The sequence below is a fragment of the Oxyura jamaicensis genome, chromosome 1 (assembly GCF_011077185.1).
Source record: "Oxyura jamaicensis isolate SHBP4307 breed ruddy duck chromosome 1, BPBGC_Ojam_1.0, whole genome shotgun sequence".
Lineage (NCBI taxonomy): Eukaryota > Metazoa > Chordata > Aves > Anseriformes > Anatidae > Oxyura > Oxyura jamaicensis.
In genome coordinates, this window is record NC_048893.1 from 204,143,445 (window position 1) to 204,156,773 (window position 13,329).

General features: G+C 53.5%; 1 protein-coding gene across 1 annotated transcript; it reads right to left on the reverse strand.

The window, feature by feature from the left end:
* Positions 1-4,142: 4,142 nt before the first annotated feature.
* LOC118169564 (olfactory receptor 52K2-like) lies at positions 4,143-8,494 on the reverse strand. Its single transcript, XM_035330920.1, has one exon. It carries the CDS (start codon positions 6,479-6,481, stop codon positions 5,345-5,347), a length of 1,137 nt encoding a protein of 378 aa, XP_035186811.1. The 5' UTR covers positions 6,482-8,494; the 3' UTR covers positions 4,143-5,344.
* Positions 8,495-13,329: the final 4,835 nt, after the last annotated feature.

Below are 13,329 nucleotides of genomic sequence, written 5' to 3' on the forward strand. Positions count from 1 at the left end.
CTCCGCCGGCTGCCCCTGCAGCCCGGGCAGGGCACGCTCCTGCTGCCCCCGTCCCCCCCTGCCCGCGGTGCAGACCTGGGGCTGGGAAGGAATCTGCCCCCGGAGCTCGGCTGTGCATGGCCCCGCTGTGGGGATGGGGATTTGGTGTCCTGGGTTGGGTCCATGCTCCTCTGCAAGGGCTGCTGGTGTGCTGTAGCTCATGGGGGTGGTGATGGTGGTGGTGGTGCAGGGGGTGTGTGGTGTTGTCCTTCCGTGGTGTCCACTCTCCAAGCGTGGAAGGGGCTTCAGAGCACCATGGGGGTAGCACAAGGTTTGCTTCTGACACACTCCAGGGCCATTTTGCTGTGAGTTGGTTGCATAGGGCTGTGGGGGCCCGCAGGATGCCCCCCCGGCTGACGCGTCCTGCTACCAAACAGCTTCACCAGGAACCCCCCTGCGACCTGCACCAGCACTGGGGCTCGCAGGGCTCCTGCTTGCTGGGCCCAGTGCAGCACGAAGGGATGGTCTGGGGAAGCTCAAGGGCAGACACTGCCAGGGTCTCAGCCCAGCGGCTCCCTGCAGCCCCTCGGACCATCCTCTGCTCTTGCCCCTCTCGCCCCCCCAGGCTAAAATGCTCTGGGGGTACCCAGGACACCCCACTTCCAGGGAGTTTGGTTTTGGGGTAGTGCCCCCACAGGAGGATGCAGAAGAAGGGGGGTGTGGGGCAATGTTGACCCTCTCCCTGATTGCTGCCCACCCTGTCCTGTCCCCTGGGCCACCCCTCTGCTGCTTGGACCTGGGGGCACTTGTCTTGGTCCACCAGCTGGGATGGGAGTGGGAGGCAATGGTGGCCAAGGGACCTGTCACTGACACATTCAGCTCCTGCTGCCACCTCCACGGCCCTGGAGAAACTCGCCCTGGACTGCACAGCAGCTTGCTTTCTGCTGGGACGTGGCCTTGAACCAGCTCGGTGAAGGCCTGGGGACACCAGGCAAGGGCAGCTGGCAGCGCATGCAGTGCACTGCTGGGCTCAGGAGCGCGGACGGGGCAGTGAGACCCCCCCCTCCCAGCCCAGGCCACCTCGGACCCCTTCTGGCTGTGCTCCCGAAGCAGCTCCGTGGCCGCAGACCCCAGGGGAGCAGGGTGCAGACGGGTCCATGCGACATGGGGATGCTGAGCACGGGCGGTGCAGTGGGGAGGGGACGCTGGTTTGGGGACAGAAGAGCACCCCAGGGGGAAACCAGCTCCCGGCCTAGCTGTGCCCCTCCTGCAGCTGGGACAGGCCCTGGACTTTGTGAGTGCGGGAGCATCGCTGTGCCCCCTGCCCCAGGGGCCGGATCCTGCCTGCAGGAGGGCTTGTGCCATTAACCTCATCGGGAGACCTGTGCACGGCTGCTGGCCCTGGGAGGGTTGGGCTGTGGGACGGGGGTGTCCCTCCGCGGTGTCGGGGGGCCTTCTGACTTATTTTCTTTCCAGGCTTTTGAACGAGTCAAAGTTAAAAGCAATTGAACTCTGTTTATTTTTTTTTTTCTATCAGGCTACTTTCCTGGGAGTAGTCCAATTAGTGCTAATGAGCTGGACGGTAATTACAGCACGGGCCACAGGAGGATTGATTACTGGTGGCTGCGCTGGCAGGGCCCCAGGCCCCCCCGCTGGCTGCGGATGGGCCAATTAGTGGGTGTGCAACTGTGACGCCTCGCTGGGGATTTTGCATCAGTTTCTTGGCAGGAGCTGGGAGCCGGAGGCAGGGGAAGCATCACCACGTCCCCGTGTCCCCGCTCCCCTCGTCGCACTGCAGGAGGGCCCTGTCCCACAGGACCCCGCTCCCTGCTTCCAGCCCCCCCCCAGTAACCCCATTCCTCCTCAGCCCCAGCTCTGCAGGGGCGCTGGTGGCACTGGGATGCCTCTGTCCCCTGTGTCAGTCTGTCCCCTCTGCAGAGGGACACGTGCTTTGGTGGCTGTGCCTCGCTGTCCCCTGGCACCCAGCTATCTTGTGTGAAAAACAACAGCCAAGTCCAAACTTTTCAGAGGTCTGTGAAAATCAGAGAGACACCCTCACGTCCCCCCCACAAAACACACGCCCGGGGCCGGGGCATTTCTAGGGGCTGAAAATGCAGAGGTGAAAGAAGAAAAGCTGTTTGGTGGCAGTCACCATGGGCTGCCTGGGGTCCCAATCCAGCGTCGTTTCCAAAGGGACCCCTTGTGCCACAGATCCCACAAAGGGTCGTGTGCGGCAGCGGGGTAAGAAATGCTGCTGAAGGTTGTTAATTTGGCTGGGATTAAAACATGCACTGATTTTGAGAGACAGGAAGGCTCAGCTCTGTGTTTTGCCGTGGTGCTGGAGCGCTTTGCAGCAGCCTGGGCACCGCCTGTGAGCTGCGGCCAAGCCAGCGGCCCCATCCCGAGGGCCCCGCGGGTGGCCCTGAGCCGCAGCGTGGCCGGGGCCGGGTGTCACTGCCCCAACCCGCTGCCCTTTGTCATCCCCTGCCACCCGTCTCCGAACAGCCCTGCTGGGGCACCTGCCCCCGCCCAGCAGCCACAGGGTTAAGCTGTTGTTTGCTTTGGACATTTCACCCGAAGGAGAAATTAAAAGTGATCAAGTGAGGTATGGTTAATAGCAGCTGGAAGTGTCCTGAGGCTAATTACTGCTGCAATGCACCTACTGGCTGCCGCTTGTGGCTGCTGCTAACAGGGCTCATCCTGCAAGCCAGGCAGGTAGACACGGGAAGGGGCCTCCTTGTCTGGGGTCCTCACAACCGGGGCTGCGCAGACCCCAGGCTGGGGGAGCTGGCAAACAAGCGAGGGAGAAATCTCAGCCCAGGAGCAGCTCATGGGCTGAGCAGCAGCAGAAGGGACACCCCGAGCTGCGCTGCCACAGCCCCTGAAAGGCACCTGCTTCATTTGCAAGCAGGGCTCTAGTCGGCCTCTGCACGGTGCTGGGGCAAATGCAGCCCAGGGGAGAAATGCCCCAAATTCCCCATGTCCAGTGCCCGCAGCTGGGGCCTGTACCATCAGTGCCACCTTACCCCTGATTTTCTGGCTGTAGTGGGGACAGAGCACTGCACAAAGCCCAGTCCTGCTCACAGCCAAGTCCCTGGGACTTCTGCTCAGCAAAATGATGGGTACCAGGAGCACGTCTGGCATCAACGCCCCCGAGCACAGCTGTCAGGAGCCTGCTGGGGCAGGACCACCTTCCCCATCCCTGCACGTACACATGGAGGATGGCTGGTTCACCCTGTGGGTGTGCTGCTGTCAAAAGGGACAGGGACGTGGCGAAATGGGCTGCAGGAGCCTGATGGAGTTCAACCCGGAGAAGTGCAAAGTCTGGTCCCTGTGAGGGAACAACTGAGTCTGTGATCTGGGGGTGGTTATGATGGAGAGGTCTGTAGCCCACCGTAGCACAAGGAACAAAGCAGCTGGTTCGGGGGAGCACAGCACCCAGGAGCACCCTGAGCTCCATCCCCTCCTGTGCAGCAGTGTGCTCCCAGCTGCACGGTGCCTCACCAAGCCCTGACTGCCTGTGGGCTTGTCTACTCCTTGCAAGGTCTACTCCTGGGCAAGGTCTACTCCTTGCAAGGTCTACTCCTGGGCAAGGTCTACTCCTTGCCAATGCACCGTTCCGCTGCCCTGCAGCAGGGTCAGCAGGAGGCTTGCCTGGAGTCCTCCAGCGGCAGGTTGCTTCCTTTCCAAGCGATCTGTTTGTGTTCTAAGCACTTGTCATGGCAGATATTTTTTCTGTTGCCTAACCTAAATGCTCATAGCCAAGACAGAGCCTGAATGCTCATAGCCATTTTCCCTGTGCATGTGGTGCTGGTGAGGCTCCACCTCGAGTACTGTGTTCACTTTGGGCCCCTCACTGCAGGAAGGACGATGAATTTCTGGAATGTCTTCAGAGAAGAGCTACGAAGCTGGAAAACAAGTTGTGAGGAGGGTCTGGGGGAAATGGGGCTGTTTAGTCCGGAGAAGAGGAGGCTAAGGGAAGACCCTTACCTGTCTGTAACCACCTTGAAGGAGGCTGCAGCAGGGAGGTGCCGGTCTCTTTTCTCAAGTGACAACTGACAGGACGCAAGGCAATGGCCCTAGGTTGCAGCAGGGGAGGTTTGGACTGGTCACGAGGAAGAATTTATTCATGGAGAAGGTGGTCAGGCACGGGGATGGGCTGCCCGGGGAGCTGGTGGAGTCCCCGTCCCTGGAGGTATTTAGGGTACGTGTGGATGTGGCACTGAGGGACATGGTTTGGTGATGGGATGGTCAGGTTGATGGTCACACTCAGTGATCTTGAATGTCTTTTCCAGCCTAAACAAGTCTCTGATTTTAAAATTAATATAAAATGTTTCCATCTGATTCATGTTAGTGGGACTTTGCTGCTTTGTCAGTTCAGAGGGAGATTTGGATGATCTCAAAAGGGAGAAGGAAGGAAGCAAAGATGGATGGGCACATCACGTTTTACAGGAACCATTTTCTCTTCCTTCTTTCTGACTCGACCACCCTCTCCAAACCAGGTGATAAATCTCCAATCGCTCTTTGCAGAATTACGAAGTAACACGATTTTGTAGAGAGAGCTGTGATTGTTCTTGGCACCTGTGGCTACAGGATATGTCAGGAATAGGAAACAGCTTTTACTTTAGATGTCTGAGTGATTTCTGAGCTCAGCAAACACATCAGCAATTCCTTCTATGCAGAGCACAACCTCCTCTTGGGCTCCTCCTTTCCAGCTGATTCCTGCAGCGCTGGTGCTCGGGTCGCCCGGTGCTCCTTGCTGACAGCAGGGCTTACACCACGTCACCCTGCCATGCTGCCTTGCGTTGAGGTGCGTGTGGTCCCCACCACGACATTGCAGCAGGGGTGCACGGAGGCAAGGGGGGTGACGACAGGCCGAGGCAGTGGATGTGTAACTGTAGCTGTTGATTAAAGCAGCCTCCAGTTCCCAGGGAGCCCGGAGCTGCACCGTTTCTTAGATGCATCAGTCTGACTCCTGATCAGAAGCGGACTGCAGATGTCTCTTGCACGGAGAGGTGGATAAGACACAGGGTGAGACAATGCCACCCCTTGTAGGCAAGGAGGGGGTCTGGGCATCCTCCCATGCCCCCCAGAAGGGACATGAGGCACTGCGCACAGCAGTGTCACCTCGCTGCAGCTTGCTGGACACAGCTGTCCTCGCTGGCTGATGCACCCTGCCCCGGGGGACACCTCAGCCACGTGCTGCAGCGGCTGAAGTGCTGCTGCTACCCAAGTGGTACCATGATACCATGTTTCCAAGTGATAACTCAGAAAACATGAGTGCATTGGCCAAGGAGACAGTTGTCCAGCATCCATCAGGGCTGAGGCATTGGTTTCACACCAGTTAACTTTTCTCATGTCAGGGTTAGGCATTTGGTCTAGGTTCCCTTTGCAGAGACTGGAGAAAGATGGGCGTTTCTGGGGCATTCATTGCCCTAACACCACGGGCATTCATTGCACCTGGCATCACACCTAGTCTAGGGTAAGATAAATCAGTTTCTGGGGAGCGCTTTGCTCTCTGAGCATCTCGCCTGCCTTTATAAGCATGCAAGAACATGAGTCCCGCCACGTTCTCCAGCAGTCTGAAAATCCCTCCCCGGATCTGCTTCATCTTTATGCCATAAATGAACGGGTTGAGCATGGGAGGGACTGTCAAATAGAAATCAGCCACCAGGACTTGGATGTGAGGTGCCAAGCCAAAAGAGAACATCTGCAGGTACATAGAGAGGAGGCCGCCTATGTAAAACAGGAGGATGATGCAAATGTGGGACCCGCAGGTGCTGAGGGCCTTGAGACGTGCCTCTTGGGATGGCAGCCTCAACACAGACCTGAGGATCATGCCGTAGGAGACAGTGATGAAGACAGAGTCTGTCCCGACCAACAGCGTTGCCACGATGACGCTGTAGAGGTCACTGACGGATGGGTCAGCACAGGCCAGCCTCACCACGGCCATGTGCTCGCAGTAGGAGTGAGGGATGACTCGGGATTTGCAGTAGGGCAAGCTGGTGAGGAGGCACATCAAAGGTGTCATGACAGCAGCTCCCCTGGACAGAGACAGCAGTCCTATCTGGGTGGTCCTTGAGCTCGTTAGGATGGTGGAGTATCTCAGGGGGTTGCAGATGGCTATGTACCGGTCAAAGGACATTGCCAGGAGCACCCCTGACTCCACTGCGGTGAACGTGTGGATGAAGAACATCTGGACGAAGCAGGCCTCAAAAACAATCTCTCTTGAACCCAACCAGAATATACCCAGCAGTTTGGGAACTACAGCCGTTGAGAAGATGAGGTCAATGACAGCCAACATGGAAATAAAATAGTACATAGGCTCATGGAGACTTTTGTCCACCCTCACAGCAAGAAGGATCGTGGTATTTCCCAGCAGGATCATGATGTACATAAAGCAGAATGGGATGGAAAACCATATGTGGAGATCTTCCAGGCCAGGGATGCCCATCAGGAGAAAAGGCAAAGAACTGGTGTTGGTTTGGTTGGGGCTTGACATGGCACAGGTGGAACAAGTCAAATATTTGTTCCTGGCTTTAATTCCCTGCAACACAGTGACAGAAAGGTTGGGATTTTGCTACCGTGTGGTTGTTCGTAAAACTGTGCACACTACGGTTTTAATGCATTGTGCAATATAGGGAAAAAATTTCAGCACCCGTAACCCACAGTCAGGCTTTTAAACGGTTGCTGTGGTCAGTGCTTTCCAGAGGACTCATTGCTGGAGAGTCCAACCTGTCCTATTGCTCTCGTGGGGCCACCTTCCCTTCCGATTCCCTGCCCGGCCACTCTGCGCAACCTCTGGCTTTGGCAGCAAGTGTGTCTGTCTAAGGCTGGCACCGTGGTGTCCTGCCCTGCCACGGCTTCCAGTCACTATTGCAGGGAGCAGTGGGCAAAGCGGGGCTTGATGACCCCAAGGTCTTTGCCCCCTGCCCAGCCCTCATGAGCAGTGCAACGGGCGGCTTCAGGGCTTGCAGCAAGGAGCCCTGCTTGGAGACAGGACTGGGCATACGGGCCCAGGTCTCTTTGGGTCATGCAGAAGCTCTGCCCGGACAATGCGTCCGTGGTGAAAATGAGCTGAGAGAGAAACTGCAGCCAGAAAAATGATGTTTCAGGCAGCAGGCATTGCTACCCTCAGCCAAGGAAGGAACAATTAAACTGGTGCTAATGGCCTGCACACTCATCCATCCATGGGACTGCAGGCCAAAGCAATGCTGTCCCATTTGATGTTCACATCACAGTGACACAGCTATTCCCTAAAGCATGCTTTTCTGAAAGGTAGTGCACTACTGCAGGCTCTTGAGCATCCAGAGATGGAGAACCTCCATCCCCTGATTTTTGCCTCAAGAGCATGGTTATAACCCCGTGGTTATAACCATGTGCTTTTCTTCCCGTTGGGCATTGCCTGTCTACTCCTTCCAGCCACAGCACCCCATTCTGCCTTCCTGTGCTTGGCCACGGAGCCTTTGTGGCAGAGTATTTCCACTGAAGGTGTGCACTTGCCATGACCAAGGAGTTATTCTTGATAAACCCCAGAGCACTGTGAGTTTCTCATCTCCAGCCACGTGTTCCACAACCTGCCTTATGAGACAGTTCTTATCCACACATCTACATGATATCAACTTCCTGTTTTTTTTTTATATATATATAACCTCCTCTATTTCTGTTCTATGAATCCAAAATTGCACTAGGCTTTTGGGTCCCAGTGACACCTCTAAGTGTGCTGCCAGCTGCTTTCCAGAGCTTCTGTTTTCTAGGATCCAGTGCCCCCCTGTGAAATCCTGCCTCCTCTCCTCACCCTGGTGTTCAGTTTATTTCAGGCAGTTCCTTTGAATGACTGAGTTCACCAGTCTTTCTATACTGCTCTGCATGACTTGTCTTTCCCCAGCACCATTTGAGACACAACTTGTGCTGATTTTAGGACTGCTGAGGAAAGTGGCACAGAATAAATTCTAGCTTAGAGCCAGCACTTGTGGAGTCCCTGCAGCAACACCCGTTTAGTGGTGGGCAGCTCCTTGCAGGAAAGCAGGAGGAGGTGCTGTCTGTGTACTGTGCACTCACACATATGTGCACATTGCTTAACCAAACTTGCCGTCTCATCAGAAAATTAAATCAAGTTTGTTTGACAAGAGCTATCTCCTGTGAAGCCACATTGATGACAATTAATTTAATTTGATTCCAATCATGTAAATCTTTATTGACCAAATCTCCTATTAGCATCTTGGGCAGTCTGCTGGGCATTGACGTCAGGCTAAGCAATCTGCAGTTAATCACATTATCTTACTGTCTCGCTCAAGTAATGGCCCGAGGAAGCGTGTCTGCAGCCACCGCGGCATGCCAGGACTAATAAAAGCTTGGCAGAGCAGTGCAGAGACCTCCCTGGCCCACTCACAGACACCTTTTCCCTTGTGCCATTTACCCAGGACCGCTGTATTTGCTGTCTGTTCTTGACAGAAGCTGTTTAACATGCTTCTCATTTATTAATTAAGTAAATTACATTAAAAATAAATAAATAAATCTCTGATTGCCTGTCTCTTGGGTAGGCATAGACCTCCCCCCTTCACGCAGAGGGGTAGTTGTCTTCATCTGATTTCTCTGCTTAATAGCTTCTAATTGCGTGGGATCCTGACCAGCTGTCCCGTGCCACTTTTGCCCGTGGTGGTGTAGCTGCAGCTTCACGTGCCCCATTCACCTTCCTAACCAAAGCCGCCCCTTGCTGCAGGCTTGGCCATCAGCTGGACTTGTTCAAAGCACCTCTCAGTGTTTTCTCTGGTTTCTTTGTCTAATTTCACTCTGCCTTTAAGTTTCATCAGGTTTGAGAAACCAGAACTTTATGAAAAATCAGTACTGCAGGCTGAAATACATCGAGATCAATGCCACCAGTTCCTGGGCACCACCGACCTTTTTCCTGTAGTTTAATTCCTTTTCATCACAGTGAAGTCCCTCATGCTGTTAATGAGTGCTGGATGCAGAACTATTTGACAGAGAAGCGGGCCCTGTGCTCTCCTCTGATGTTTTATGTCTGCCTATCACATCTTCCAGACTGAGTTCCCCCCATCCCATCTCTTTCACTCCTTTCCTTCTCATCACAGACACCTCCAGGGCAGTGGGGAGCTGCCATGCAGGTTTATGGAGCAGAAAGCCCGCTCCAGACATACTTTCCTATGGAAATAAGCCGGGTTATTGCCCCTGGCTGGAGCACAAAGGTGGGTGCTGCCTGGTCTGTCCTCTAGCTCAGGGTTTCGGACACCTGTTCACATCCAAGGCAAGTTTCCAGCTCTGGAGCAGCTGCTGCCGTGGTCCATGCCCCGACCTGTGCATGCGTAGCTGGCCCCGAGACTTTTGCTCCTCCTCCACAAATTGCACCCCAAGTTGCAGGGAATTTTCCCAAGTAAAGTTTTGTCCCCCAGTCCCTGCCTGCCTCTGAACTGAAGCTGCCCTCTGTTCAGGCTTGCCAGAGAACAAGCCTGTCCTCCTGACCCTGCTTCAAGCCACGAGTGACCTGAGTCGGGTGGGGATCCCGGGCCAGGGGGCTGCCTGCCTTCTTCAGCATTGCCAGCCCAGCCCGAGCAAGCCTCACTGCATGTGACAGAAACCAGATTATTTTACCAAACCCTGCCTGTCTGCAAGGCCCCCCGCTGTGTGCCCATGGCTTGCAAGTCAGGCATCTCTTATTGTATGCAAGCAATTACGAATAGTACCCTTGGCTGGACATTTAGTTTGTTTTACCGGAAACGTGCATTCAGCTCATTAACGATTGGTTTATATAAACAGAAACAAACTGTTATTTTATTTTATTTTTTTCAATTTTTTTTCAGTGAACAAATTCTGGTTTTAGTTAAAAAGCTTGATACTTATTAGTTTACTCTTTTTTAAACTCAGAGCCTATTTTGAGCTAAAAAATACTCAACAAATCAGAATTCTGCAGCCTTCAGATTGTGTTTTCATTTAATAAGAGACTTACGTCTTGAACAACTGATTTTTTTTTTTTTTTTTTTTTTTTTTTTTTTTAAATAAAGTTTCCAGCAATTGCCTTTTTTCCTAGCTGACTCAGCTTATGAACGTAACAGGCTGACTGCTCTCGCCCAGCCAGCCTCCAGTCCTTGGGCACCTGCAGCAGCCTGCTGTGCCCTGAGCCTGACACAACCGCCTCGGGTCAGCCCTCAGCCACATCCACCCACCTCATGCTCTGCTTCCAGGCATCTGCCACCCCGGGGGACGCTCACGCCGAGGAAAGGATGCCTCCACGCGCAAGGGCAGAGCTGCAGGGGGCATAAATCACGCCAGCAGTTCTGCAGGGAGACTCCTTCTGGAAGGAGAGTCCCAGGAGCACGAGGCCTCTGCAGACAAATGCTGTAATAACCTCTGCAAAGGGGCTGGACAGTAACAGCCTTCGTCTCAAGTCAATTCTTTCCCATCCAATTTATTTTTCAAATGGCAGGTGCTAGGAGAGGACCAAGTGAGGCAGGAATAGGCTGCACAAGTTGTCTCCAGCAGAACAACAAATTTGTGTTTCTGCCTGGAGCACAAGCTAGTGAAGTTAAGTTTCTGGCTGCTGCTGGACGAGTAGCTGGAAGCATCTCCTGTCTCTCCCCAGGGACAGAGCATCCACAGCTTCTCTGGGCAGCCTGTGCCAGTGCCTCACCACCCTCTGAGTGAACTTCTTCCCGACATCTAATCTAAATCTCTCCTCTTTTAGTTTAAAACCATTCCCCCTTGTCCTTTCATTATCTGATTGAGCAAAAAGTCGCTCTCCATCTTTCTTGTAAGTCCCTTTTAAGTATTGAAAAGATGCAATGAGGTCACCCCAGAGCCTTCTCTTCTTTAGGATGAACAGCCCCAGCCCTCAGCCTTTCCTCCTAGGAGATGCTCCAGCCCCGTGGTCATCTTCATGGCCCTCCTCTGGACCCGCTCTAACAGCCCCACCTCCTTCTTGTACTGGGGGCCCCAGACCTCGATGCAGTACTCTGACTGGGACCTCGCCAGGGCAGAGCAGAGAGGCACAATCCCCTCCCTCCCCTGCTGCCCACCCCTCTGGTGATGCAGCCCAGGACACAGTTGGCCTTCTGGGCTGCAAGCGCGCACTGCTGGCTCGTGTTGAGCTTTTTGTCCCCCAGAACCCCCAGTTCTTCTCTGCGGGGCTGCTCTCAGTGAGTTCTTCTCCCACTCTGTACTCATGTCTGGGATTGCCCGGCCCAGGTGCAGCACCTTGTACTTGGACTTGTTGAACCTCGTTAGGTTCACATGGGCCCACTTCTCCAGCCTGTCCAAGTCCCTTGGATGGCATCCCTTCCTTCTATCGTATCAACCGCACCACTCAGCTTGGTGCCATCTGCAAATTCGCTGAGGGTGCACTTGATCCCACTGTCAATGTCATTGATGAAGATATTAAACAGCACGCATCCCAAGACAGACCCCTGCAGTACACCACTCATCACCGGCCTCTGCTTGGATGTAGAGACATTAACCACCACTCTCTGGGTGTGACCTTGAAGCCAACTCCTTATCCACTGAATGGTCCACCCATCAAACCATCTATCTCCAATTTGGAGACCGGGATGTCATGTGGGACTGTGCCAAAGGCCTTACAGAAGGCCAGGTAGATGACATCGGTCAGTCTTTTCTTGTCAACTGACTCAGTCACTCCATTGTAGAAGGCCACCAGATCAGTCAGGCATGATTTGCCCCTGGTGAAGCCATGCTGGATGTCTCTGATCATCTCTTTGTCTTGTATGTTCTTTGGCATTGCTTCCAGGAGGATCTGTTCCATGATCTTGCCAGGCACAGAGGTGAGGCTCACCAGTCTGCAGTTTCCCTGGTTCTCCTTCCTATCCTTTTTAAAAATGGGAGTGATGTTTCCCTTTCCCCAGTCACCAGGGATTTTGCCTGACTGCCAGGACTTTCCAAATATGATGGAGAGAATTTTGGCAACTACATCAGCCTTCAGGACCCTGGGATGCATGGCATCAGGCCCCATAGACTTTTACGTGTTTATTTTCATCAGGTTGTCTTGAACCTGCTCTTTGCCTACAGTGGGTGGGACTTTGTTCCCCTCGCCTCCATCCACAGGATCAGGGGCACGGAAGACTTGGGAAGCCTGACTGGCAGAGAAGACTGAGACAGAGAAGTTGCTGAGTACTTCAGCCTTCTCCATGTCTGTCGTTACCAGTTCACCCTTCTCATTCATCAGAGGGGCTACACTCTCCTTGGCCTCTCTTTTCTGAGCAATGTACCTATAGAGCTCCCTCCTGTTATTCTTTGCATCCTTTGCCAAGGTCAGTTCCAGCCACGCCTTGGAAATTCAGGACAGCAGAAACGTTCTGACAACTGTTTTTTTCAAGCTGTTAGAAAAAAGTGCAGCAGAAAATCAGAGAAACACCACAAAGACTGGAAAAATATTTCTGACATGGGGAACAACATGCTTGAACCAGTTTTGATTTTGAATGTGAATCACTGACCTTAATTTTAAAAAGTTGTAGAAATGAGATTAAACTGAACATTTTGTGTGGGATTCATCTGACCAAACACAGGTGGCAGATGTAGTCATGGTGTCAGTCTATGGCTGGAGCTAGTTCTCCACATTGACTTCAGGATCCTAAAGACAAGTAGTGTGTGCTTTTCTTCGGAGTCCTTGCTTTAATGGAGCCAGCTTTCCCCAGCTTCACCCCTCTGCTCCTGCTCCACCCTCAGACCCAGGTGGGGCCATGGCTGCTGGCTCTGATGAAACTCCCTCCTCTTTCCGGACCACCACGAGCACCTGATACCACAAGCATCTCTGACACAGACATTCATCTCCACTCCATATCTCTACTTCATCACTCACACATCTTAAACATCCTAATGGGAACTGTCACTCATCCCTGCCAAAACCTCCTTGGCAAAGGCTCACCAGACTGTCTTTTTTTTTTTTTCCCAAAAAGTTGGCCGTGTGTAGTTTAAGTGTTCCTGAATCTCAGAAGGCTCCAGCCAGAGCTCAGGAGTAACGTCTCTGCTCCCTTATTGGAATGTGCAGTGGTAAGGTATCATGGTGCTTGTACCCTGCTGGGCAGCTGAACTCCACCACGGCTGCTCTCTAACTCCCCCTCCTCAAAGGGAAAGGGGGGGGAAATGGTGAAGAGGGTTCAGGGGTTGAGATAAGAACAGGGAAATCACTCACCAGTTATCATCACAGGCAAAACAGACTCAGCATAGGGAGATTAGTATAATTTACTGCCTATCACTAGCAGACTAGAACAGTGAGAACCTAAAAGCAAGCCAAACACACCTTCCCCCCCCATCCACCCTCTTCCACCTCCTCCCTGCAAGCGGAGCAGGGGAACGGGGAATGGGGGCTGCTGTCAGGCCCTGACG